This window comes from Mycteria americana, chromosome 1 (genome assembly GCF_035582795.1).
Source record: "Mycteria americana isolate JAX WOST 10 ecotype Jacksonville Zoo and Gardens chromosome 1, USCA_MyAme_1.0, whole genome shotgun sequence".
Taxonomy (NCBI): Eukaryota; Metazoa; Chordata; class Aves; order Ciconiiformes; family Ciconiidae; genus Mycteria; species Mycteria americana.
The window spans coordinates 222,744,855-222,768,640 of NC_134365.1; the positions used below are offsets into that span (position 1 = coordinate 222,744,855).

Below are 23,786 nucleotides of genomic sequence, written 5' to 3' on the forward strand. Positions count from 1 at the left end.
AATCCCTGCTCTCAGTGAAGCTGGATGGATCCAAGAGGCAGTCTAGCATCTGATCTGCTAAATCCTCGTGCTGAACAGCCGCACGCTCTCCCCCGCAGCCCCCGCACTGCCTGGAGTGCCGGTCCTGCCCCGGCTCGCCTGAGCTCCAGGGCTGGTTGCAGAAGGAACTCCACGGGCTGCTCTCTTTCATAGAATCATAGAATCGTTTAGGTTGGAAAAGACCTTGAAGGTCATCAAGTCCAACCATTAACCCAGCACTGCCAAGCCCACCACTACACCATGTCCCTAAGCACCACATCTACACGGCTTTTAAATACCTCCAGTGACTCCACCACTTCCCTGGGCAGCCTGTTCCAGTGCTTGGCAACCCTTTCAGTGAAGACATTTTTCCTAATATCCAATCTAAACCTCCCCTGGCACAACTTGAGGCCATTTCCTCTCGTCCTATCACTTGTTACCTGGGAGAAGAGACCGACCCCACCTCTCTACACCCTCCTTTCAGGCAGCTGTAGAGAGCGATGAGGTCTCCCCTCAGCCTCCTTTTCTCCAGGCTGAACAACCCCAGGTCCCTCAGCCGCTCCTCACCAGCCTTGTGCTCCAGACCCTTCCCCAGCTCCGTTGCCCTTCTCTGGACACGCTCCAGCCCCTCAATATCCCTCTTGTAGTGAGGGGCCCAAAACTGAACACAGCATTCGAGGTGCGGCCTCACCAGTGCCAAGTACAGGGGACCATCACTGCCCTGCTCCTGCTGGCCACGCTATTCCTGATACAAGCCAGGATGCTGTTGGCCTTCTTGGCCGCCTGGGCACACTGCTGGCTCATATTCAGGCGGCTGTCGACCAACACCCCCAGGTCCTTCTCTGCCAGGCAGCTTTCCAGCCACTCTTCCCCAAGCCTGTAGCGTTGCATGGGGTTGCTGTGGCCCAAGTGCAGGACCCAGCACTGAGCCTCGTTGAACCTCATACAATTGACCTCAGCCCATCGATCCAGCCTGTCCAGGTCCCTCTGCAGAGCCTTCCTACCCTCCAGCAGATCGACACTCCTGCCCAATTTGGTGTCATCTGCAAACTGACTGAGGGTGCACTCGATCCCCTCATCCAGATCATTGATAAAGATGTTAAACAAGACTGGCCCCAAAACTGAGCCCTGGGGAACACCACTTGTGACCGGCCGCCAACTGGATTTAACTCCGTTCACCGCAACTCTCTGGGCCCGGCCATATAGTCAGTTCTTTACCCAGCAAAGAGCACACCCGTCCAAGCCAGTTTCTCCAGGAGAATGCTGTGGGAAACGGTGTCAAAGGCTTTACTAAAGTCTAGGTACACAACATCCACAGCCTTTCCACACCTTTTCCACAGCTGCTCTGGGCAGCATCCCCCTCACTGGTGGTCGGAGTGGTTGGGGAGGGGGTCAGAGTAGCTGGGGAGGTGGTCAGAGCAGCTGGGAGGTAGTGGAAGGGGCTGGAGAGGGGGTTGGAGCAGCTGGGAGGCGGTGGGAGTGGCTGGGAGGCATCAGAGCAGCTGGGGAGGTGGTGGGAGCAGCTGGGAAGGCAGTCAGAGCGGCTGAGAGGTGGTCAGAGCGGCTGGGGAGGCAGCACTGAGGCAGGCACGGTGCAAGACCTCCCATGCTCCCACCACTCACCGCAGCCACCTCTCCCATCCTGGCTGCCAAGCCACCCCTCACAGAGCCATTCCCATGCCCTGGTGCCCATCCGCAGCTGGTGACAGGAGACTCTGCCTGCCCCCCTCCATCCCAGCCTGCGCAGCCGTTAGGCCCCTGGCCGGAGGGTGGAGAAGGGGGAAAGGACTTTGGGAGTGGCCCATGGGTGAGCACCTTGGCAGACAGCTCTGAAGGAGGCACGCAGGATGAGACGTCGGTCCTTGGCGGGGCAGGAACAAGGTCTGGCAATTCCAAAATAACCTTTGCTGAGGAGAACTGCAAAGTTCACAGATGCACAGAATGGCTGAGGCTGGTGGGGACCTCTGGGGTCCATCTGCTCAAGCAGGGCCACCCAGAGCCGGTTGCTCAGGACCACGTCCCAACAGTGTCTGAATAGCCCCAAGGATGGAGACACCACGACCGCTCTGGGCAACCCAAGCTGTCAACCCCGTGGGCAACTGAGGTTGACCCAAGTTATCATCGAAAGTGTTAAGTACTCTTTCATCTTCCACAGCTCGCAGAGAGCCGTGGGGGAGCACTTGGTACTGCACATCCAGACTTGCAGTAGTGCTACAATAATTTGCGTAGCAGTGGGAGAAATGTCTACTGGGGAAAAAAAATTACACCAAAAGCTACCATGACCAGTTCCCATGAACAGCAGTATAATCATCGAGAAGTCAGACTACCTCCAGCTCCACACCTGCTCAGTCATGACAAATCTCGATGTCTCCTCTGAGAGCCTACAGCTCCATCTATTTCATGGCTTACAATTACTTGGTGAGAAAGAGAGAAGCACTACATTTTAGGGCTCTCCAAGCAGAACATTATCCTGTGTAGAACTATGAGATAGAAGCCAAGTTATGTATTGGAAAAAGTCTGAACGTCTGAGCCTTCTTTACAACAGAAGAAGTTAATTTCCCTCACACTTACATTCGGTGCTCATCCATGGCACTCTGCTCTGTGCTAGCCCTGACTTCAAACACTGAGTCTGCCTGGGGCCCCCTTGCAGACACACATTAAGGAAGAACAATAAATGCGCAATACAGTGTTTCTGTAGCATTGGGTACCTGGGTACAAGGTACAGGCAAATAACTTTTGAGCAAAGCTTTATTTATGAATTTGAAATTGGATTATTGGGTTGTTGGCATAAACAGCAGCAGTGCTGCTTTTTTTAAGATCTTCAAGAAATTTCCAGGGAGATGCAATTTCTTGCTCTAAAGATCTCCAGACAGTCCCTAATTTCCTAAACCTTCCAGATAAATGTCTCTTTGCCTGCATGTGTTCATGTGGCGTGAACCGTCCAGCAGACAAACAGATAATGATCATGGAGCTGCAGCACTTCGGGCAACGCTCTGCAGGCTCCCTTTTCCTGGTTAAGAGCCACGGGGAGTTTGCCTGAAGCACATCAATAGGAAACCGAATGGATTTTGCTTTGGGGGCATGCTGAAATGAGGTCTCACTCAGCAGACAAATTGCAAGTGAATTGCAGCTGGTGGATCATGACAGCTGCTGGTGAGAGCCAAGTGCTGAAACGCAAAGGGCTGAGAGCAGACCACGGCTCAGCTACTGGTTCTGCGTGATGACCCCGTCCAGAGGATACCTGCACCGTGCGTCGACGTTTAAAGCGAGATCAGAGTTTACCCATGCAGAGACCTCTGGGCTCCTCCCAGCCCTGCCTGTTGCACGGGTGAAGTCCATAAGATGCAGTCCCCAGCCGGCCCGGCCCAGGACCACCCCAGGGTATCGCCCTCTGAAGGTCCAGCTCTCTGGGCTTGGCTCAGCTGAGGCTTCCAGGCTTGGCAGCGGGCAGAAGTCTCTGAGAGCCACCCCCCTCCCAGCCCACACCTGAAAGCCTGTGAAAGCACATCCACCACTTCCCATTTTCTCTGCAGTCAGTGCTCCTGTGCTCCCAAACCCACGAGTGCTGAGGGATGGTGCCCCTAGCGAAACTGGAAGGAGGGGCAGATCTTTCAGTAGGACCAAGCCAGACCCAACGCCGCTCTGACACGCTGCCACCTCCAACAGCAACATCAGTGCTGAGGCTGCATCTGGCCCTGGCTCTGCTAATCCAGGCGCAGGACGTCCCTGCTAACACCCGACTTCACCCGACCGAGTGCCTTTCACAGGTGCCTCGTCACCGAGAGGTGCCACGCTCTGATAACAACTCTGCAAAGAAGATGGCCACTGAGCTGCGTGTTCGGCCAAAGCTTTGCTCTTGGGCAGCCCCTTGTTTCGGCACATGCTGCCTTTTCAGAGGTCTCTCACAGAGTCTGACTTTTTAGCTTAGAATAAGGAGATAATTGAGGGCTGAGCGTGTTACTTCTTCCGGTATAGAAGACAAGCATTGAGATTGTGAGAGAGACAGTGGCAGGGAAGCAGCTGGCAGGGGCACATACCAGTATCAAGCCCAGTAAACACTTGAGCAAATTCCTGCCTTCCCCACCTCCTGCTCATTTCATACTTGCTTCCCCTCTCATGGCCTCTAAAATCTGTCCCTTTACACTCGATGCCTGTGAGCTGCAGCAGCCACAGCCGAGAACACAAGCCATGTGCACTGAAACACAAAAGTGTTAAGCATCGCTAAGCAAGGGGCTCTTGTTTACTCAACACGACAAGATGTTTTCTCAACCTGCTCTGCTATTAGTGCATGATGTTTGCTTTTAATGGCGCCCTTCCTGATCCTGCCGCATTCATCCCACTCAGCATCCCCAGCCTTGATGCTGCGTGATCCTTTTTGTTGTCAGGATACAGCCGGCTCTCCACAAACCCATGTACATCTGCGCTGTGATTGATCTTGTCCTCTCTGCTTGTGCATCTTCTGGTCCAGCAGCAGTGAGACGAGCTTCAGTGCCTGCCTGCTCCAGATGTTTTCCGTTCACGGCCCTGGAACTGATCATTACCTGGCGATACGCTTCCCTCTGAGATACAAAGCCATCTTGCAGCAACAGCCAGGATCGGGATAGTCGTGGTTGCCAGAGCAGCACTGCTAATACGCTAATTGATATTAATTGTCACACCAATGCCCATTTTGGCAAAGAGGCTGCCCTTCTGCAGACGCAATGCCATCCACACACTTACAGCCTGCACACAGCTGCGGTGAAGCTGGCCTGCACCAGCCCAACCATCAGCACTGCCGGTACACCGGCGCCTCTGGCACCCAAGGGTTTGCTCACCCTCTGCCATGCCTTCCTGCACAGGACGCCAGGCTCGAGGCTTCCAGCACCCGTGCCGCTCTCACGTCCAGGGCTCTCCTCCATCCCTCTGCTCCGGTTTGGCTGCAGGGCAGCTCCTCACTCGAGCATCATCCCGGCCGATCTCTGCCAGCTGATCTCCCCCATGCTGAATCCCCTTTGCCTGTGGTATGAAGACAAAAGAAATCCACCACAGGACTTCAAGCATCTTAGCTAGAGAGAAAGGCTCTCCCTGCAAGTTTCTTCTGGATGCTTTCATGTAAAGCCAGGGGAATACGTTAGTGTGACCTGGGAAAAGCCCTTCCCAGAAGACAGCCCAGAGCCATCACCAAGTGTGAAGGCTCTAAGGAACTTTGCACATATGTGTCCTTAAAAGACCTCTCTAATACAAAGTCTGCAGCCTCAGCTGGACTATAATTTTGTATAAATAACATATAAACATGTTTTGCTGATTGCTCAGTTGCTGTTGCCCTACTTAACTGTGTCTTTGTGCCCGGGCTGCAAATCATCTGAAGAATGCATTGTGCCTTCTCTCTGCAGGACTTCAGTACATTGCGGAGTGAGTGCCACTGCAAATTAACTTTTAAATCTGCTCGGTTTCAAAATCTCAAATGGCAATGTGTAGAGGAAGGACTTGGGAGTCTACCTGAGGTCAAGACACTGAACTTCAGGCAAATAGAAAATTGCCTAGGATGGGAAAATAAATGGTTTGCAATATGGCCACAAGAACTCTGGCTGTCTCCACGTGCTCAGGGGCTGTATGTGAGCCACAGGCCTTGGGAGATGGACTGGAGCTGACTGGGTTTGAGCCTTTAGCTATACTTTAAACTATTTGAACAAGGCTCAAAGTTTAAACTAAGTTCATGCAATTACCATTAACTTCACCAGGCCTTCAGTGCTTAATGATAATCTGTAGCTTCCCAACTAACCATGTCACACAGACCCGCGAGAGCCACAGGGACAGTCACACATTTACACTGACAGCAGCAGAAGGGGACGCAGGACCTGACGTACATGGACAATGAGCGATGGTGCAGAAGATTCCCCAGTTGGTTTGGAGGTCCTTACTGGTTTCCCTGTGAAAGCTGGTGTAACTAGCAAACTGGGATTCCCCCAGTTAGCTGGCTAATCAAAAGTCAGCATGGGACTCAAAGAAGCATTTCTCAACACTTTGCCACCCAGAGGCAATTTCACTGCTCTGGGCATGGGAGGCTCACCCAGGATGGGTGGGAAAAGGGGGGCAACAGTGGGGGCAACAGCCGGAACACAGGACTGGGCAAACCAGTACCCTGAACCAGGTCTTTAGTACGGAGAAAGTCTGTGCTGTGGGGCTGGTTGCAGCGTTGCACTGAGAGATGGGCTTCCAAAACATGGGAACCTGCTGCCCTAAAAGTGGGTCCCTCTGTCGTTGTCCACCTTGGGAGAACTGCATCAGTACGGACAATGACTTGGTTAATTATTTTCAGCACAATAGTCAACACTCCAGACACCAGCTGCAATTCAGCTGCCCTGTGCCTTTTAACCAAGACGATGATGCACCAGCAGGAGGGAGAATTATTCCCAGGACAGCACCAGCCGGGGTTTGCAACCCCCTTCCCACCCTCGTCCCCTTCCCTGTGCTCTGCACGTGCTCTCACACGGCAGGACTGCCAGCTCCGCTTCTGCAAAGCTCTCTTAGAGGCTTCCACTCTCCCTTAATGAAAAAGACCAAGCCAAAAATAGAAGCCCTCTGCACTGCTAGAATACGTTTCTTTCTGTCTGACAGCACTGAACCACCTGAAGTTTTGGTTCCTGGTCAGCATGGGGGCCAGACTTTGGAGCAAGCTCCCTCGGAGTGGGTTTTGGGTATGATGAGAAAAACACTGGACAGATGCTCCCACCTAAGAGGTGCCAGGGAATGATTCCCCTGGCCAAAACCAGATGCTAAGCACTTGGTAGTAATCCATCTCAGCCCGCCCTTCACCCTATCCAACACCCAGCAGACATCAGTTATATTCCGATGGCAGAGGTCTGCACAGCCTCTTCCACAGGTCCTTTACAGCAGACATCATAACTGGAGAACTAAGCCACAACCACAAGCACTGCAATTCAGCCCCTGGTCCTCACTGGATGCATGCTAGGAGCACACACCTAGAGTTATCCTGCTCAAGCTTTTTCCAGGTGACAGTGAAATTCCACCTACTTCCCCCTACCTCCTAAATCATGGATTAGACGGATGACAGGCTTCTTTGATAGGATTCTTAGGCTGGAACAGCCACAGGATAAATTAAGTTAGATACAGGACAGTGGCTCAGGGTGGCTTTCCCTACCCGTGTCCTTACTCACGATGCAAAGTTTTCTAAAGCGCTCCTCAGGACGTTGTGGAAGATGAACAGTCCGTTTGCCTAAAATGCCACTGCTGTCATCCTAGCTCTGAGAGCAACTTACACCAACTCTCTCAAGCTCCTGGGACCCCCAAACAAGCTTCACCCTACAGCCACCTCCAGGTGCTGGGGCATTGACACTGCCACTCCTGTACAGGCACAGCACCAAAACTCAGGCACCTGCAATGCCACCGGAGCCAGCTCTACGTGGGAGATGTTCACGGTCTTCCTGCACACCCACGGGGACGGTCTCTCTTCGCTATACCCGTGGCGGTACGGATGGCTACAGACACCCTGTGCCATTTTGGGGAGGAGGAGAGGTTTCCTTGTGCCGCTGACTCTGCACTGCCTTACCCCAGCACAACTGCTCCTTGCCGTGGAGTGGCATTAAACCCCTGCCACCCCACAACAAGCGGTGCGGGGAGCTCCTGGTGCTCCGGGGAATGCAGGTGGGGGAGATTTCTGGCAGAGCTCATGTTCCCCACACCCCATCCCATGCCTCTGCAGAGCTGCGAAGAGGTGTGCCTGTGTGAGTACTGAGCTCTGCCAGGAACACGTTAAGCCACTGCTTCAAAAAAACTCATCATCAGGGCTATTAACAATCACTGAAAGATCTAATGAGACGTTAACAGGATCCCTCCTGTCAAGAAGATAACAGACAAAATATTTAATGGGCTACTGCCTTGAAGCACTTAAAGCCTTAACTTTGTGCTTGGTCAAGCACAATTTGCTGTTGGTAAAATCCATGTTGGCTGCTCTTGATTGCCTTCCTGTGCTTCGTCTGTTTGGAGACAGGGATCACAAGAGGACATGCTCCATGCTCTTTCCAGGCTGAGGCTGACCAGTCCATAACCCTTTGGACTCTCCTTCTTCTCCTTCTGAAAGACTGGAGTTGCGTTAGCCCTTTCCCAGTTATCAGAGAATTCCTCTAGTCACCCCAGTTCTCCACAGAGGATAGACAGGAGCCATAAAATCACACCAGACTTGAGACCCAGGAAAAAACCCAACTCTATTCAAGAGCTAAGCTGCAGGGTAGGGTGGGGAAAAGGGGTGTCAAGGGGGTCAGACTGCCACGACTCAACCCTCTCTGCACTGCAGTTGAGAACGTAGGTGCTGTAATCTGCACCCCGACTCCTGCAAAAGTTCAGTTTGGGCAGCACCACCGGGCAGGCAGCGCGGGAGGCCCCTGGCAATCGGGGTCCACAGGGGACGCTCCTGAGGGAGCTGCGTGGACACACCAAGGCAGCAGGACCGGAGCATCTTCCTGCAAGCTGCAGAGAAATGGGCTGTCCTGGTACCCGGACACGGTACAGGATGAAGTCTATGGGTTGTCTGCCTCTGAGCCCATCACGTCCTTGACTTTTGTACCTCACACAGTGCTCCTGGTAACCCTGAACAGAGCTGGTTGATACCCCCTGTTTCTGCCTGGTGGCTGGCAAGGCTCACGCGAGCAGAACTGCTGCTGTGAAGCTGTCTGTAAGCTTAGAGAGCTCCCTGGCTCTGCTCGGCGAGCACAGTGCACAGCCGGAGAGGGGTACTGTCCCCAGCATGCATCTAAGCCCATCGTAAGAAACTGTGCAGGCTGCAGCTTCTTGCCAAGGCACAGAGGAATCTGTGTCAGTTGGTACCTCGCACACCCGATAGCCAAAAGGTGCAGCCGTAGCTGGCCCCAGTGTTGTGAATGGGAGATTTAGATCGCTTAAAGAACCGCTGTCAAAGGTATTAGCAAAAGTGGTTTTAATATGACGTTGTAAAAGTGCGGCTTAGCAAAGTTCGATGGCAAGGTTCACTCTATTACCATACTGCATAATTGTTTGGACAATGATTCAAAACTACCAAGGCAGAGTCAAAATTACCAAGACAAAATCAAAGCTACCAAGACAAAATCAAAGTTACCATACTACAAGGTTATGCGCGGTATCGGTCACTTACCAAAGATCTGCCATTGGTAAAAGGTCTCTCTGCCTCGAGGAGCAACCTTGAGGTGTCCCAGCTCAAGGGGAGATCACCGCCATGCAGCCAGGCTGCCTGGCAGGGAGAGCTCAAAGGTGGCTCACTTAGGCTGTCATACTTATAGATAAAGTGGTTGGCTCGTAGTCAAATTACAGGCAGTAGGAAAGATGAGGCTCCTTGTACCCACAACTTTCTTTGTTACTTGGTAAATGAGTCTTGGGAAAGTCATTTCATGTGTCAGTCGCATGTGTCAGTCGCATGAGGGGTGTTCCAAGCTCACACGCATCGATGCTCACTGTGCCGCTCAGCTCCTTTGTGGGTTCTCAGGGAACAGTCGGGACCAGAGGAGTTCTTGGCCCGGCCACAGCTCAGGCCTTTACCTCCTTTGGAGCCTGTACCAAACTCTTGCTAGTCTGGTTAAGAGGTCGAGTGCAGCCATCGCACCCAGGGAGGCTGCAGCCTCGAGTACTACGCTGGGCAGACTGGCAAGGCATTCCTGGTTCTTCTGTGGGGCCACTTACAAAACACAGGACTGACTGGAGAAAAACAGTATTACAAGTGAAGCAATGAGCTGATGAAGATGACCAGACAGTTAATGCTAAATAAATACTGAGTAAGTATCAACACCTTAACAAAGGTCTAAGTGGGACATCTGTGGCACTGTAAGGAAGAGGATGTGCAGATAGTTCAGTGACTAACTAAAATATTAAAATGTAAAATGTGTTGAGCACACAATGCTATAGATGTTTGGCGCTTGGGAGTGCTTAGTGTACAGATAAAGCAACTGATCGCCTGATGCATGGCAGACAGGTGACAGGAATGCCACTCGCAGAAAACATGAAACAATGAACAAGGATCTAATTAAGCAAGAGTAAAAAGGAACCACAGTTTGAATTCATTTCTGCTTCGCAGTTAGACCCCAGTGTGTACTAACCATCATTACGGCATCGTTCCTACTATCTACAGTATTGCTGGGATTAAGAAACTAGACTGACAAATTCAGCACTGACTGTACCGTCAGGTGAGCAAGGCTGAGAGCGAGTCCGCTCCCAGAGCAGATCCCACTGCGGCCAGAGGCTGAGAAGCTGCTCCCTGGGGCGTCCGTAGGATCCACGTCCCTGGAGAGCCAGAGGTCCCTGAAAGCAGAGAGCCCAGCTGGGAGAGGACACCAACTTCAGACCCGTGTTTCTGTCTCCTCTCTGCCACCTCACACCACACCTTCATGCTTCTGTTTTATCGAGCCGTGCCTGACAGCACGGTAAGAAGCACAGAAATGCAGGTTGGGAAGGGACTCCGGGATGCCATCGAGGCCAAACCTGCACACTGCGAAAGGATCAAGCTGCCCAAACAGAGCACATTCAGTAGCCATTAGTCTATTTTAAAAAGTATCAGTGAAAGCAGTTCCATAATCTCTCGTCATAACCTAATGCTGTAGGTCACGAAACACGAGCACAATTTTCTGGCTTCTTCCTGTACCATTTCAAAGTGCTTCACAACTTTCTCTCCAGCTGCCAGAAGAAACTTACTGCTAGGTCGTCACTGGTTTTCTCAGCTCAATCTCTGAAGCTACTGAAGCTTCCTTGATTTTCCTCTGAAAAGGCAATATGGGGTTTGCATATTTCCTTATGACAAAGGCTTGATGGTATCTCGTACAGCCAGACAATGCCCAGGGGAAAACCCCCTCTCTCACCAGACAATGTCTGTGCTTTAGCTCTGCTATTTCCTCCTCCGACCCACACAATGTTCTGAAGTCGTTTCCTGACGAGGGCCATCAGAAGAAATGCTGAGCCTTAAACAGAGAGCCGCTAGCAGGACCAGGGGAAACGCCCGGGTACCACGACTCAGGGGCACTGGTGGCCCTTGAAGACGCCTCATCTCCCAGTCTGGATGGCACGTTTTGATGGAAAAGCCTCTTTCTTCGCTTTCTAGCAGCCCACCACTATTCATATTCTCTAATACAGCCGCAGCACTGTGCTCTGCTGGTGACTAATCGGGGGTTAATCAGGGATTCCTGATTAAGCCATTGTCTGCAACTCCCTTTTGTTTTGTTTTGCATCAACAGGATTGAGCTCGGTAGTTTGACACCCCCCCCTTCACCCCTCGTTTTGGCGCAGGTCTGTCCCACAGAGACACGGCTATCCTCCAGCTGCTGCTGCAGACGCTGAACCCAAAGACGAGACTCTTCGCTGGCAGCGGGTCGATCTGAGCAGCTGCAAAGCACCCACAGAATTTGCCCACCTAAAAGAGAAAAAGATTGCTATCATTTTTTATTCCCCTACTCCTCACAATTTGTTATGAGGTAAAGGCAGTAGATGACTCAGTTTCATTTTTAGTGTCAAACAGACAAGTAAAGAAATGCTATTTTATTTATTCATCAGCTTATGGATAATTTGCGGAGAAGAACGGTAACTTCCAAAAGAATTTAGTTACGTATCTCCTTTTCATGCTGCTTTTCCCCTGGGACTTTGAAAGGTCTGTGAAGACAATAAATATAAAAACCCTTGGTGTCCTCCTACCACCTATTCAAGACCAGAAAACTGCAGTGACCAGAGCAAGAGCCCATCTAGACACTTTCTTAGACACAAAAAGATCAACGTCCCAGTGACCAAAATTTAAAAATATTCCTGTCCCACTCCAGTGGACCCTCCCGCATCCCCGCCTGGGTCACAGACCCAAAGCCACGGTTTGCTTTGCCTCATCCACATCCTAGTGCCGAGCGTTTTCAGCCGAGGAGACTTCCCGAGCTGCACGTTTTTGCTGTGTATTCAGGAAACACGAATGGATTTTTCCTCCGTGAACCCGTCCAGTCCCTCCACGAGCCCCTGTGAACTTTCAACACCCACAATCCCTCAGCAAGGAGTTCCACTGCGGCTTACTCTTGCACGAAGCACGAGCTGCTTTTTATTTGGAACCTGTTCCTTGTCAGTCCTCACTTCCAGCGCTGGGAGAGTCAATCACCATCCACACAAGTTGACTCTTCATGCTAGACGTGACTTTGCTTTCAGCCACAAAATTCCCCCTGCGTTCATCCCCTAACAAGGCAGATGATAACAGAGGACAAAACGCCTTTTAGCATAAGAGCTCTAAAAAGCCATTATTCTCCCTTTAATCTTCAAACAATTAATGATGTGACATGCAGTAAACAGGGTACCATACACTGTTGGTTTAATGTAACTTTATTTGCATCACAATGACATTAAACTATGCTGCTGCCTTTATGCAAAACTTAAGATAAATTTAAGTTTTTAAAGATAAAGACAAATCCTTAAAGATAAATTTACTGCCTTTTCTGAGGTACCCTGCTGTATGTAATACGTCAGAGACCACGATCACTGAAAATTCAAATAATTTAGGTCCAATTCTGGTAATACTGCTATGGGTTCTGAAAGAGACCTTGAAGAAACACAAACACTTGTCCAGACACAGAGGTATCCACCCAGAGGGTTCCTCGTTTTCGGGAAAGTCGAGCAGCACAGGTATATCTAGAGACCCTTGTCAGTGCGTGCCCCCACAGCTCGTTATTTTTTGTCCCTCACAGCCCAAGACCGGGAAGAAATTCCCGCCAAAACCCTGTTGGGTTTAAATCTTCCCTCACCCAAAGAACTGATTGTGGCAGGTACGCTACAAACCCAGGTCTTTATATCAACAAACAGCGTACTTCTCCTCAGAATTTCTCTCTCTGCTGTCCAGCTAAGGAACCAACACAGAAAAGATCTTCCCCGATTCGCATGTAGGCTGTGCAGTCGCAGACGGCAACGAAGCACTAGCGAGGCTGTTCTGCGGGGTGTCCGAGCCAGCGACGCACAACTGAACGCTGAAGCGCTGGCCGTCAGCCTGGGCTGCGTTGTACCGTCTTATTTCCTACCCGTCCAGGCTGCGCTGCGTCTGCTCTCAGAAAAGGCCCTCCTGAAATCCTTCACTTCTCCTGCCTACGCCATCTTGACCCACATCTTCTCCTCTTCAACGGCAGAGCACGGAGGGGGGGTTCCTGACCGGGCAGGAACCCCCCCCTCCGTGCTCTGCATGGCGGCCCGTCCCAACCGAACCTGCCGTGCTCGGGACAAGACTCCACCGGGCTCGCTATGAGGCTCCCGAAGCCCTGCACACCCAGCCGCCCTCTGCCTCTCTCTCCCCAGCAGCTGCCAAGCGGCCTGCGCGCTCCCGCCTAGGCCGACACAGCGACCGGGGCGAGCGAGCCGGGCCCGGCCCGGCAGCGCATCCCTGCGGGGCGGGCGGGTGCCGAGGAGGCCCCGTGCTCCCAGACTAGGCCGCGGGGCGGGGAATCCGGTTGTGCGGGGCAGGGAATCCGGTTGTGCGGGCCGCGGGTGCCCGCTCTCCTGGGCAGAGCCTTCCCCTCAGCGCCACGGAGGAAGTGACGTGTATCGGCCGGCCTCCCCGTGAGGTCACTTCCGGCCTCTGGGATAAGCGGCGCTGCGCGCGGGCCCAGGCCTCTTTTCCGCCGCGCGGCCCAAGATGGCGGACACGCAGGTGGGTGCTGCGCGGCCGTAGGCCCCGGCCGCCGGGGCACCCCCCGGGCCGCGTCCCCCGGGGCCGCCACCCGCCCCGGCGGTGCTGGGGGGAACGGTGGGGCCGCGGCGCGGCTCGGCTCGGCGCGGCGGCGAGCAGCCTGTGGGCCGGTGCGCGGGGGGGGGGGGGGGGGCGCGGCGCGGCGCGGCGCGGCGCGGCGTGGCGTTCTCCGTGAGGTACCGTGCCCGGGGTTGGGGAGGGGGGGCTCTCGCTGCCGTTCCCCGGGGTCTGGCTTGATCCCGCTGTTGGGGGGTACCGTGCCCCGGAGCTGCCGTGATGCTCCCCTCTCCCTCTCTCCCCCCCCTCAGACAGAGCGGGCGTACCAGAAGCAGCCCACCATCTTCCAGAACAAGAAGCGGGTACTGCTGGGCGAGGGTGGCAAGGAGAAGTTGCCCCGCTACTACAAAAACATCGGCCTGGGCTTCAAGACTCCCAAGGAGGTAAGGCATGGCCGTCTGCGGCAGCCAGGTGGGCAGGGCTGCCGCCTTCCTGGTCCTGCTCCCTGTGCCCGGCGTCACCCCAAAGGCCATGACGGTCCTGCCGGGCGTCTCCACTCGAAAGCTGACGTAGGCGTGGCCCCTCTGAGCACAGTCACCGAGCTTCCGTGCTGCCTGAGCTGTTTGTCCATCCAAACGCTGACGATCGTTTCTCTTTGTAGGCGATTGAGGGCACCTACATCGACAAGAAGTGCCCCTTCACTGGTAACGTCTCTATCCGTGGCCGAATCCTGTCAGGTGAGTTGTGAAGGTTCCTCAAGGAGCCGTAGTCCTGTGACTGCCCTGACGTGAGTAAGCACTCGAAGCCCACGAGCTGTGAGTGTCGATCTGGAGCTGCCTGGAAACTCTGCTGTGGTCCTTGAGCTGCACATGATGCCATTCTCTCACGATGGTCTTCCAAGCCTCATGGTGAAGGGGCTTTGACGACAATGCCGCATGGCTTTGCTGATGCCCAGTGAAAGGACCAGTTGCTGGCAGTTATCCTTCCAGATGTGCTGTTCTGTGGTGCAGATGTTGATGTAATACAGTAGCCGATAACGCAGGGAGCATTGGTTCTCGGAAGGGTGTCACAGCATGCTTAAAAGTCTTAAAGAAAATGAGAAATAATTTGTTTTGTAATACAAATTTGAGTATTGTAGCCTGGCAGTAAGAAAGCCCTCTCATCCTGGTAGAACCAGGGTCCCAGAGCACCCCTCAAAGGATGCTTATTATTAGGGTAAATAAGGAGAAATTACTGGAATGGAAGAGCGCTGCCTTCAGGTGCCAAATACCACTCGTTCCTGCCGCTCCTCTTGGATCGGTCTTGTAAAATTCTCTGTTCTCTATTAGTTACAACCCAAATCTCCAGCCCAGTTTACCCCTGTCAGTGCGTGCCTGCTTATGCTCATCGCTGTCGTGTCCCCCCGCTTCTGTCACCCAGGTGTGGTGACCAAGATGAAGATGCAGCGCACCATTGTCATCCGTCGGGACTACCTGCATTACATCCGCAAGTACAACCGCTTCGAAAAGCGCCACAAGAACATGTCTGTGCATCTCTCCCCCTGCTTCAGGTGCGTGCAGGTCCCCGCAGTGACGGGGGGAGCGTTGTCCCCTGGACGGGAGGTGTATGGGTGTGCCAGACGTGCTCTGAACATCTCGTACGCGTGTTTGTAGATGCTCTTTATCATGCTGAACTCGGCTTTTGTGTAGAAACCGCAGCGAGTGTGCGCGTCAGTGTGACGCACGCGGTGCTGTTGCTGCTTCTGACCTGGAACCTGCTTACTGGTGGTGATGTCTGAACTCACGATGGTCTTCAGAGCCCCCGCCGGCGAGGCGGGCTGCTGACAATGCCGATGGCAACGGCTGAACCGTGAGACAGGTTCTGGTCAGTCTGCCCCTTCTGAAACCACGCACCGTTACAGCGTTGCGCTTCTTGAGAAAGGGTGGAAACTTTGATGTTTCTGAAGTAAAGGCTGAGGCCAGAGAGGACAGGTTCAAAGGCTGGTGGGGGTATTTTTTTTGGCTACCACATGTTTCCTAAGCCTGTCTTTGGAGTGCAGGTTTCCAGAAAAACAGGGACTAGCGTTGCAGTCCAGCTGATTTGGCATAGGAGGTGCTTTGCGCCTGTGTGTGGCTGGGGGGGAAACTCCCCATCTCTGAAGGGTTTCCCTCAGCACTCATCCCGCTCTTGAAAAGCTCACGTTTAGCCTTGTCTTGAGTTTGAGCTTAGCGTGGAGTGACGGACGCCAAGGCCTTGTGGCAGCTGGGGGGGGGCGACTGCTGCTTTTTAGGCACACTCATCTTTGCAGCCCTTAGAATGAGACCTCCTTGCTTCACAACCTCAGGTATCCGAGGTCGCTGTCAGTGCCGCGTGACTCGGTAGCGTCGCGCAAGGCAAATGTCCGTGCTACGGAGCAAACCAAGTGTAAATAGAAAACTCGGAACCGCTGAAAGACCAGTAATGTCTTTGCAGGGATGTCCAGATCGGGGATATTGTCACCGTGGGAGAGTGTCGTCCCCTCAGCAAGACTGTCCGGTTTAACGTCCTCAAAGTCACAAAGGCTGCTGGTACCAAGAAGCAATTCCAGAAGTTTTAGAAACAGCATATGGAAGATATGCAGGACGAATAAAACTTTTGTAAAAACTTGCCCTGTGTGTGTAATCTGAAATAAATAGCATGGGGATGCAACAGCACGTGTGAACTCATCGGATGACAGAAATGGGTGAGGTGGGTGCACCTCCTGAGGAAAATGTGAGAGTATTACGCAGGTATTGGTTCAGATATTCCAGGTTTTCTGTTCAGAAAGGATGAGAGTTTGTGCGAGGGACGAGGAGCGAGTGTTGCGCCTCTTGGTAAATGGGGACCTTGGTATTTTTCTGTGGAGCTGACGCACAGGCTGACCCATACCATGAGCGAGCGTTCCTTGCTCTGAGGTGCGGCGCGGCCGGCTCCCGCGCAGCCTGTCCAAAGGAAGGCTGCCTTTGCATCTCTCTCCCCCAGGCTCTGTGTTCCAGGGCAGGCTGAAGACAGATTTTTAATGTGTGGGGAACTGGAGCACAGTCAAAAAGTGAAAGGGGACACGTCTGGCTGCTTTTAGTTACTCTCTGGAGAGGTCTTGTGGCTTTCCCGTTCAGTACTGGTTTCTGGGGTGCCATTTCGGCCCTCCCCAGTGCGGCTGCAGGGGGTGACAGGTCAGAGATTGTGTAATGATTTGGTTTAGAATAACGTAAAGCCTCTTTGTGATAGCAAAGGCCGTTGTGACTTTAAAGATCGTTTTTCAGAAAGCTGCAGTGTGTATTTAGAGAGGAAGATGCCATGTGGTGTTTTCACACACAAAGGTGTCCAGGCACATTTTTACAAGGCAGTGGTGCGTCAGCAGCTGAAGGGAATGGGAATTAACGCTAAAGAAACTGCTTTTCCTGCAGATTTTTTTAGAGGTGGTAGTTGCTTGTGGTTCCAACAGTCATAGGAAATTATATTCGGAGTAAGCCCTTCTGTAGGAAGCTGATCCCACATTCGGGGGGAAAACCGGGAGGGAGCGATGGCGTGACACAGTACGGATGGCACCCTTGGCGCGGAGCGGCAGGAGGGGGTGCAGGATGAGAACCAGAGGTGGAACAATCGAAACCCGGTGTTTGAAACCCATGTGGTTCAGCTGGCAGCGTTACCTTAACCAGGGCTGGCTCTGGCAGCGCTGCCTGTTGAGTTAACGCTGGAAAGGGCTGCGAGGGCGACTTGGTGCCCCACAGCTTGCGGAAAACGCTGCCACGTGGTGACTTTGTATTAATGTGCGTCTGGCTTGCGACTTGTGTTTGTGCGAGAGCTTTTGGTTCGTGCTTTGCGGCACGAACTTTTCACCCCTTTGCGGATGCTGTTTATCCCTTTGTGCCAGGGATGTCCCCTTGCATCTGGGAGGAATTCGGTGGGATTTGGGAGGAGTGCTCGCGCTGCGTCAGGCTGGAGACCTTGCCAATAAAGCCAATCTCTTGTCAGTCCCATAGAGTGAACGTAGGACCCAGAGTGGCATGGGTCTTTGTACCTAGAGATTTTTTGTTGGTGTTTGTTGTTTGTTTGTTGTTTTTGCAGAAAGCTTTTAAACTCTGGGTCAGCTTTCACTGGGATACAAGTCACTGTTTCCAGTAGCAGCCGGGTCAGACGGCTTTTCCCTTTCTCTCTGCGGGAAGGGTCCTTCCTGCCAGGCTTCCCAGCAGCCTTCCCCTCCTTCCACGGGGCTCTGCCTGAACTCTTTCTCTCTTATTTCGGCAGGGATGTAACAAACTGCACCAGCCCAGTCCGTCCGGGCGGCCGTTTGAGATGTCTGCACGCGGTCGTGCTATGGCTGTCACCTGTGGGGACCCTCAGACGAGGCTGCTGGGGGGTGTCTGTGGGGTTGCGGTGCCCGGAGGTTTCTCTGCCTAAATCCACAAGCCTTGCGGGAGGCTGGGATGAGGGCTGGGGGAAGAGGAGGAGCAGGGGCTCGGCTGGTGGCACAGGATCCCGGCAGAACTCCGGAGCTGACGTTACCCCCCGGGCTGGGGGACGTCGCAGCCTGGCTGGTTGTCGGCACAGGAGCAGCCTGTGTGTCGGCTCCCGTGCTCTGCTGCCCGGAGCTCAGCTGTGCCGTCTGCCTGGAGCAGAGCGGGCGGGAGGCAGCGGGTCGTGCCAGAGCGGTGAGAAGGAGGTGGCCGGTGCTTTCCAGAAGTCACCGAGGCAAGGGCTGAAACGGGTCAGCCGTGGAGCGAGCGGGGGGAGCACCTCTGGAGGCACGTCCCTGGGAGCCGAGGAGTCAGGCGAGAGCCGCGTGTGGGAGGGCAGCGGGAAAGGTGGTGGTCTCGGGGGGCTCTGGGTGCAGGGGGGCTCACGGTGCGGCTGCCTGGCAGAGCGTCGGCCTGGCTTCGCCCCCCGGCCCGGGCAGCCCCTCGGGGACGGCGTCGCCGTGGCTGTGCCGAGAAGGGGCTGGGCGCGTCGCAGGGGGAGTCCTGCAGCCCTGCCGTGACCTCAGCTGAGGGATGCCTTGGTCGCTGCCGTCACACGGAGCAGATCAAGGTAAAATGCTCATTATTCACCACTTCCACGGACAGCAAGACTACGTCTGGAAGGTCTGTGTCCCGCTGGCATGCTGTAGCAGCCTCCCCAGCGCGAGTGCTCCCTGGGGATCTGGTGTTCAGCGTGGCTCAGCTTGCAGGCTCTTGGCGAGGGCACATCAGCTTCTGCTGCTGCAGGAGTGCGTGATCTGTCCCTTAGAAGCTCTTGGAAGAGAGAGATCAGGCTGCTTCCAGCTCACTCAGAAGCCGCTGAAGCTAGAGGAGCAGCGAGACGAGGCAGCATCTGGGGGTGGCTGCACGACCCGGTGGAGCTGATCTGGTGGCTCGCCGCTGCCGAGCAGAGGGGTCTCGCTGCACTTCCTCCATCTCCCACCCAGAGGGTTTCGCTCACTAACCAGGCAGAAAACAGCCGGCTTTTCTTCTCTCCGGGTTGTTTTCTGCTGGTTCAGTGAGCTGAACCGTCTCGCAGAGCAGCGAGAAGGGAGGGAGGGGGCCCTGGCGTGGAGCTGGGGGGCGGGGGGGTGCCTCACTGTTAAATCTGCTCCCCCCCTTCGTCAGGGAAGAGTCACCACGTTCAATGAGGAGGCAGCTTGGCCACTCAACCAGCAGCTCCCCGATCCAGCGACGGATGAAACTGCTCCTCCCTCCGTTCGTGCAGCCGTCGGTGGTGGCGAGGAGGCTCCGTCACGGCCGCTCACCCGGACAGGCACAATGAATATTTATGCTGGTGTCTCAAAAGCAGCCCCGCGCTGCCGGTGAGGCCACGTCTGGGCACTGGGTGCCGTTCGGGTCCCCCAGCACAGGCAGCGAGAGGCTGGAGCAGACCAGGGGCCCTTCCCGCCTGCATCGGGGTGCGGTGACAGACCCCAGGGCAGAGCCGGGGGACAGCGGGACGAGCAGCGACCAGCCACAGCCCCTGTTTAAGCCACCAAGAGATGACCTGGGTCGTTAGTGGTGAGCTGGTTTCATTTTGCTCGCACGTACGGACACAGAAAAATCTCATACACAGCTCAGTCGATGAAGCGCTAAAAGTTGGTAACAGAAATAAATGCTTCAGCCTGGTTTTAATGGAAAATAGATCCTGGCCAATTAACTTCTGGAAGGAGTTTTATTTAGCAATTGCATAACATTCTCATTTTAAATGTATCAGCAAATCACGAAGTAGGTTACAAAGTGAATAGATTTCCAAATATATCTGTTAATTGATTTAGAATATTAAATAGTTTGGAACTAAGGGTCTGCCCGGATCCTAGCAGCAGCTGTCCTGCTGGGTGAATATTACCAGTTATCAGAAAAGGAATACGAAATCACCACTGACAAAAGCTGTGTATTTTCCCCAGGCAGACGACTGCTGCTCTGGCTGTTCCTGAAACCCGCTGCTGGCTTGTGCCCGCATTGCGAGAGCCGCACTGCCGGGGAAGTTGCAGTCCTGCGGCTCTCGGCATCCCCGGCTGCGCAAGCAGGGCAGGTCTGCCGGCAGCGGGGCGGCTTTACCGAGCGTCGTGGGTAGAAACGCCCCACAAAGTGCTTTGAAAACCTGGTGCGGGTTCAGGGAAAGCCTGCAGAAGTGGCTTGGAATGGAAATTGCCTTATACTCAGAGCTGAGGAGCCAGACTGCTTAGCTTAACACAAGGAGGCTGAAAATCGGCTTGATTTAGTCTTTGTATTTGTACATGGGGGAGAGTATACCTGATGCTGCGGTTGTGTGCCTTCACCTGGAAAAGTAAGAAAACGTTATGATTGTGAGAAACCAAAGATGGGGGGAAAAAAGGCTGTTTGAACAGCTTCCCTCAGGGGCAGCCTCTTGTTGCACAAACTATTTTAGCTCAACTTCCAGTCTGCAAACCGGGACTGGAACTCAGTCTGGCTCAGCCCGGGGTCCCGGCTCTGGGCACAAGACCCACAGGCTGCTCCCCGGGGCTGCCCGGTGCCTGCCCACCCCCCGGCCGTGGCGCGTGATGGGCGCGAGAAGTGCTGAAATCGGCCTCGCAGGGCCCCTTCCCCAGCAGCCGGAGGACCACGGCTTCTCCTGCACCCCGATACGATCACAGCAAACGTGCTCGTGGTTTTCAAACTCATGGGCATCAGCCTGCTGGCTCACATCTCCAAGGCAGTATCCCTTAGGGAGATTGAAGTGGTACTTAATAAAACCAAGCAGATGTTACAACTGCAAATATAAGCGCGAGGTGTTGCACCCACACGGAGACAACCGGAGAGACGTCTTGGAGCCCGCCGTCAGAGGTTCGGCTATCTCTCTGCAAGGGCTTGTACGCCTTCCAAACCGCCGACCAGGCACAAAGCCAGGGCTCGGTTTCCTGCCGCTGCCCAGACCTCGGAGCTGGATCCGCATGGGACAAGGGCGGCTCGTGCTCTGCCCTCCTGCTTCACCCCAGCGCGCGCGTCCTGCCTGGCATCCCCGCCGCCCCGCAGAGGGATGCAAAGGGCCGGCCGTCACCAGCCCGGCCTCATCCGCTCTGCTCAGCCACGCGGCTGCCGTACAGCAGCATCCGACCAGCTCAGGCGGGGAGCAAACAGCGCAAGCGCTGCCCGCAGTGCGCTCGGTCCCTCCCCGCCACGCACACGGGGAACATTTTCACCAGTGAGCCGGGGCTCTGCGCCGCTCTGCTTTGCTACCAAACATGTCCCTAAATCCTTTCCATCTTTTCAAAAACAGCTTTGAGATATTTGCAAATAATAATCTGTCTTCCTGCAGCCCGGAGGGACGCCGGCGCTCAGTCTGACAGCTCACGCACACAGCATGGAAGAAACACGCCTCCACCTCGGACCGGGAGGGTATTTATAAAGCCTTTGTGCAAAATTTCTGCCGAGGTTCCCCGTTTGATGGAGGCACATCTGCTGCCTGCCGGCGCGAGCCCAAGCGGGGGCTGTCAGAGCGCTTTTCCTTGGCATTTCAGAAATGGGGAGAGAAGAACATTTTTATATTTAGCAGTGGTTATTTATGAATTAGGGAAATGAATGCTTTCGGTGCCGGCTCCACCGGCTGTGTGGCGAGCAGGTGTGGTTGGTAACGCATTTGCAAGCTCTGGAGGAGGAAGAGGCAAAGCCAGGAGACACCGCCAATGCAGACAAAGGGCTGAGCATTGCTCAGAAATAACCGAGCGATGGCGGAGATGGGATTAATTGAACTGAGATTAAATTTAACTGTATGTGGAGCAAGGCCACGCTCTGCACACTAGTAAAAAGACGTTTTTCTGTATACCAGTATCTTGTCTGCTAGAAACATGTAATACGGTTGCAAAAAGAGGACAAAAATTTCTCCAGGGTGCCTAATGCAAAAGATTTCATATCAGCTGAAGACAAGTGTTGGAGCTGTTGCAGAGGGCAGTGGCAGGACTTCACCTGGAACAGCGGCTGCGGTTTCAGCATCCCAGGTACCGGAGAGGATAACTCAAACCCCAGTGGGATCACAGAAAGACTGCCGAAATAGTGGGGGAAATCAACAGCCAACTCTAGGAGCAGTGACTTACTGTCCAGCCTGTTTTGCTGTCTATAACTGCCATGGAGAGTAAACAGGCGGAGAGAACAGGGCGAATGGGGAAAACATGGTGCAGTTCAGCAAGATCACAGAATCACAGAATCACAGAATCATATAGGTTGGAAAAGACCTTTAAGATCATCGAGTCCAACCATAAACCTAACACTGCCAAAAACCACCACTACACCATGTCTCTAAGCACCTCATCCAAACATCCTTTAAATACCTCCAGGGATGGCGACTCCACCACTTCCCTGGGCAGCCTGTTCCAATGCTTGATAACCCTCTCGGTGAAGAAAAATTTCCTAATATGCAGTCTAAACCTCCCCTGGCGCAACTTGAGGCCATTTCCTCTCGTCCTATCACTTGTTACCTGGGAGAAGAGACCGACCCCCACCTCTCTACAGCCTCCTTTCAGGTAGTTGTAGAGAGCGATGAGGTCTCCCCTCAGCCTCCTTTTCTCCAGGCTAAACAGTCCCAGCTCCCTCAGCCGCTCCTCATAAGACTTCTGCTCCAGACCCTTCCCCAGCTCCGTTGCCCTTCTCTGCACACGCTCCAGCCCCTCAATGTCTCTCTTGTAGTGGGGGGCCCAAAACTGAACACAGTATTTGAGGTGCGGCCTCACCAGTGCCGAGTACAGGGGCACGATCACTGCCCTAGTCCTGCTGGCCACGCTATTTTTGATACAAGCCAGGATGCCATTGGCTTTCTTGGCCGCCTGGGCACACTGCTGGCTCATATTCAGGCGGCTGTCGACCAACACCCCCAGGTCCTTCTCTGCCAGGCAGCTTTCCAGCCACTCTTCCCCAAGCCTGTAGCGTTGCATGGGGTTGCTGTGGCCCAAGTGCAGGACCTTGCACTTGGCCTTGTTAAACCTCATACAATTGACCTCGGCCCATCGATCCAGCCTGTCCAGGTCCCTCTGCAGAGCCTGCCTACCCTCCAGCAGATCAACACTCCCACACAACTTGGTGTCATCTGCAAACTTACTGAGAGTGCACTCGATCCCTTCGTCCAGATCATTGATAAAGATATTAAACAGAACTGGCCCCAACACTGAGCCCTGGGGAACACCGCTTGTGACCAGCCGCCAACTGGAGTAAACTCCATTCACCACCACTCTTTGGGCCCAGCCATCCAGCCGGTTCTTAACCCAGCGAAGAGTACACCTGTCCAAGCCATGAGCAGCCAGTTTCTCCAGGAGAATGCTGTGGGAAACCGTGTCAGAAGCTTTACTGAAGTCTAGATAGACAACATCCACAGCCTTTCCCTCATCTACTAGGCGGGTCACCTTGTCATAGAAGGAGATCAGGTTGGTCAAGCAGGACCTGCCTTTCCTGAACCCATGCTGGCTGGGCTTGATCCCTTGGTTATTCTCTACATGCCGTGTGATGGCACTCAGGATGATCTGCTCCATCAGCTTCCCCGGCACCGAGGTCAGGCTGACAGGCCTGTAGTTCTCCGGGTCCTCCTTCCGGCCCTTCTTGAAGATGGGCATCACATTAGCTAATCTCCAGTCAGCAGGGACCTCCCCAGTTAGCCAGGACTGCTGGTAAATGATGGAAAGGGGCTTGGT

General features: G+C 53.9%; 1 protein-coding gene, 1 long non-coding RNA gene and 2 other non-coding genes across 5 annotated transcripts; 3 read left to right on the forward strand and 1 right to left on the reverse strand.

Annotated features, from left to right (window-relative positions):
* Positions 1-3,791: 3,791 nt before the first annotated feature.
* Positions 3,792-13,145, reverse strand: LOC142404504 (uncharacterized). Of its 2 annotated transcripts, none has more exons than XR_012773889.1 (3): positions 12,043-13,145; positions 9,146-11,404; positions 3,792-5,013 (listed from the first exon to the last, which is right to left on the reverse strand). It is a non-coding gene; the product is annotated as an uncharacterized LOC142404504 (long non-coding RNA). The 2 variants fall into 2 exon arrangements; XR_012773888.1 differs by lacking the exon at positions 3,792-5,013 and having other exon boundaries at positions 8,887-11,404; positions 12,043-12,198; positions 12,448-13,145.
* A 364-nt stretch (positions 13,146-13,509) lies between these two features.
* Positions 13,510-16,316, forward strand: RPS11 (ribosomal protein S11). Its single transcript, XM_075491439.1, has 5 exons — positions 13,510-13,654; positions 14,002-14,133; positions 14,352-14,427; positions 15,110-15,239; positions 16,142-16,316. Exons 1-5 carry the CDS (start codon positions 13,640-13,642, stop codon positions 16,263-16,265), a joined length of 477 nt encoding a protein of 158 aa, XP_075347554.1. The 5' UTR covers positions 13,510-13,639; the 3' UTR covers positions 16,266-16,316.
* LOC142405078 (small nucleolar RNA SNORD35) lies at positions 14,555-14,647 on the forward strand. The gene has a single exon (XR_012774053.1). It is a non-coding gene; the product is annotated as a small nucleolar RNA SNORD35 (small nucleolar RNA).
* LOC142405079 (small nucleolar RNA SNORD35) lies at positions 15,452-15,544 on the forward strand. Its single transcript, XR_012774054.1, has one exon. It is a non-coding gene; the product is annotated as a small nucleolar RNA SNORD35 (small nucleolar RNA).
* Positions 16,317-23,786: the final 7,470 nt, after the last annotated feature.

Coding starts and splice junctions, on each gene's coding strand:
- RPS11 (XM_075491439.1), top strand. Junction 14,428..15,109: donor CCGTGGCCGAATCCTGTCAG/GTGAGTTGTGAA, acceptor TCTGTCACCCAG/GTGTGGTGACCAAGATGAAG. Junction 15,240..16,141: donor CATCTCTCCCCCTGCTTCAG/GTGCGTGCAGGT, acceptor ATGTCTTTGCAG/GGATGTCCAGATCGGGGATA.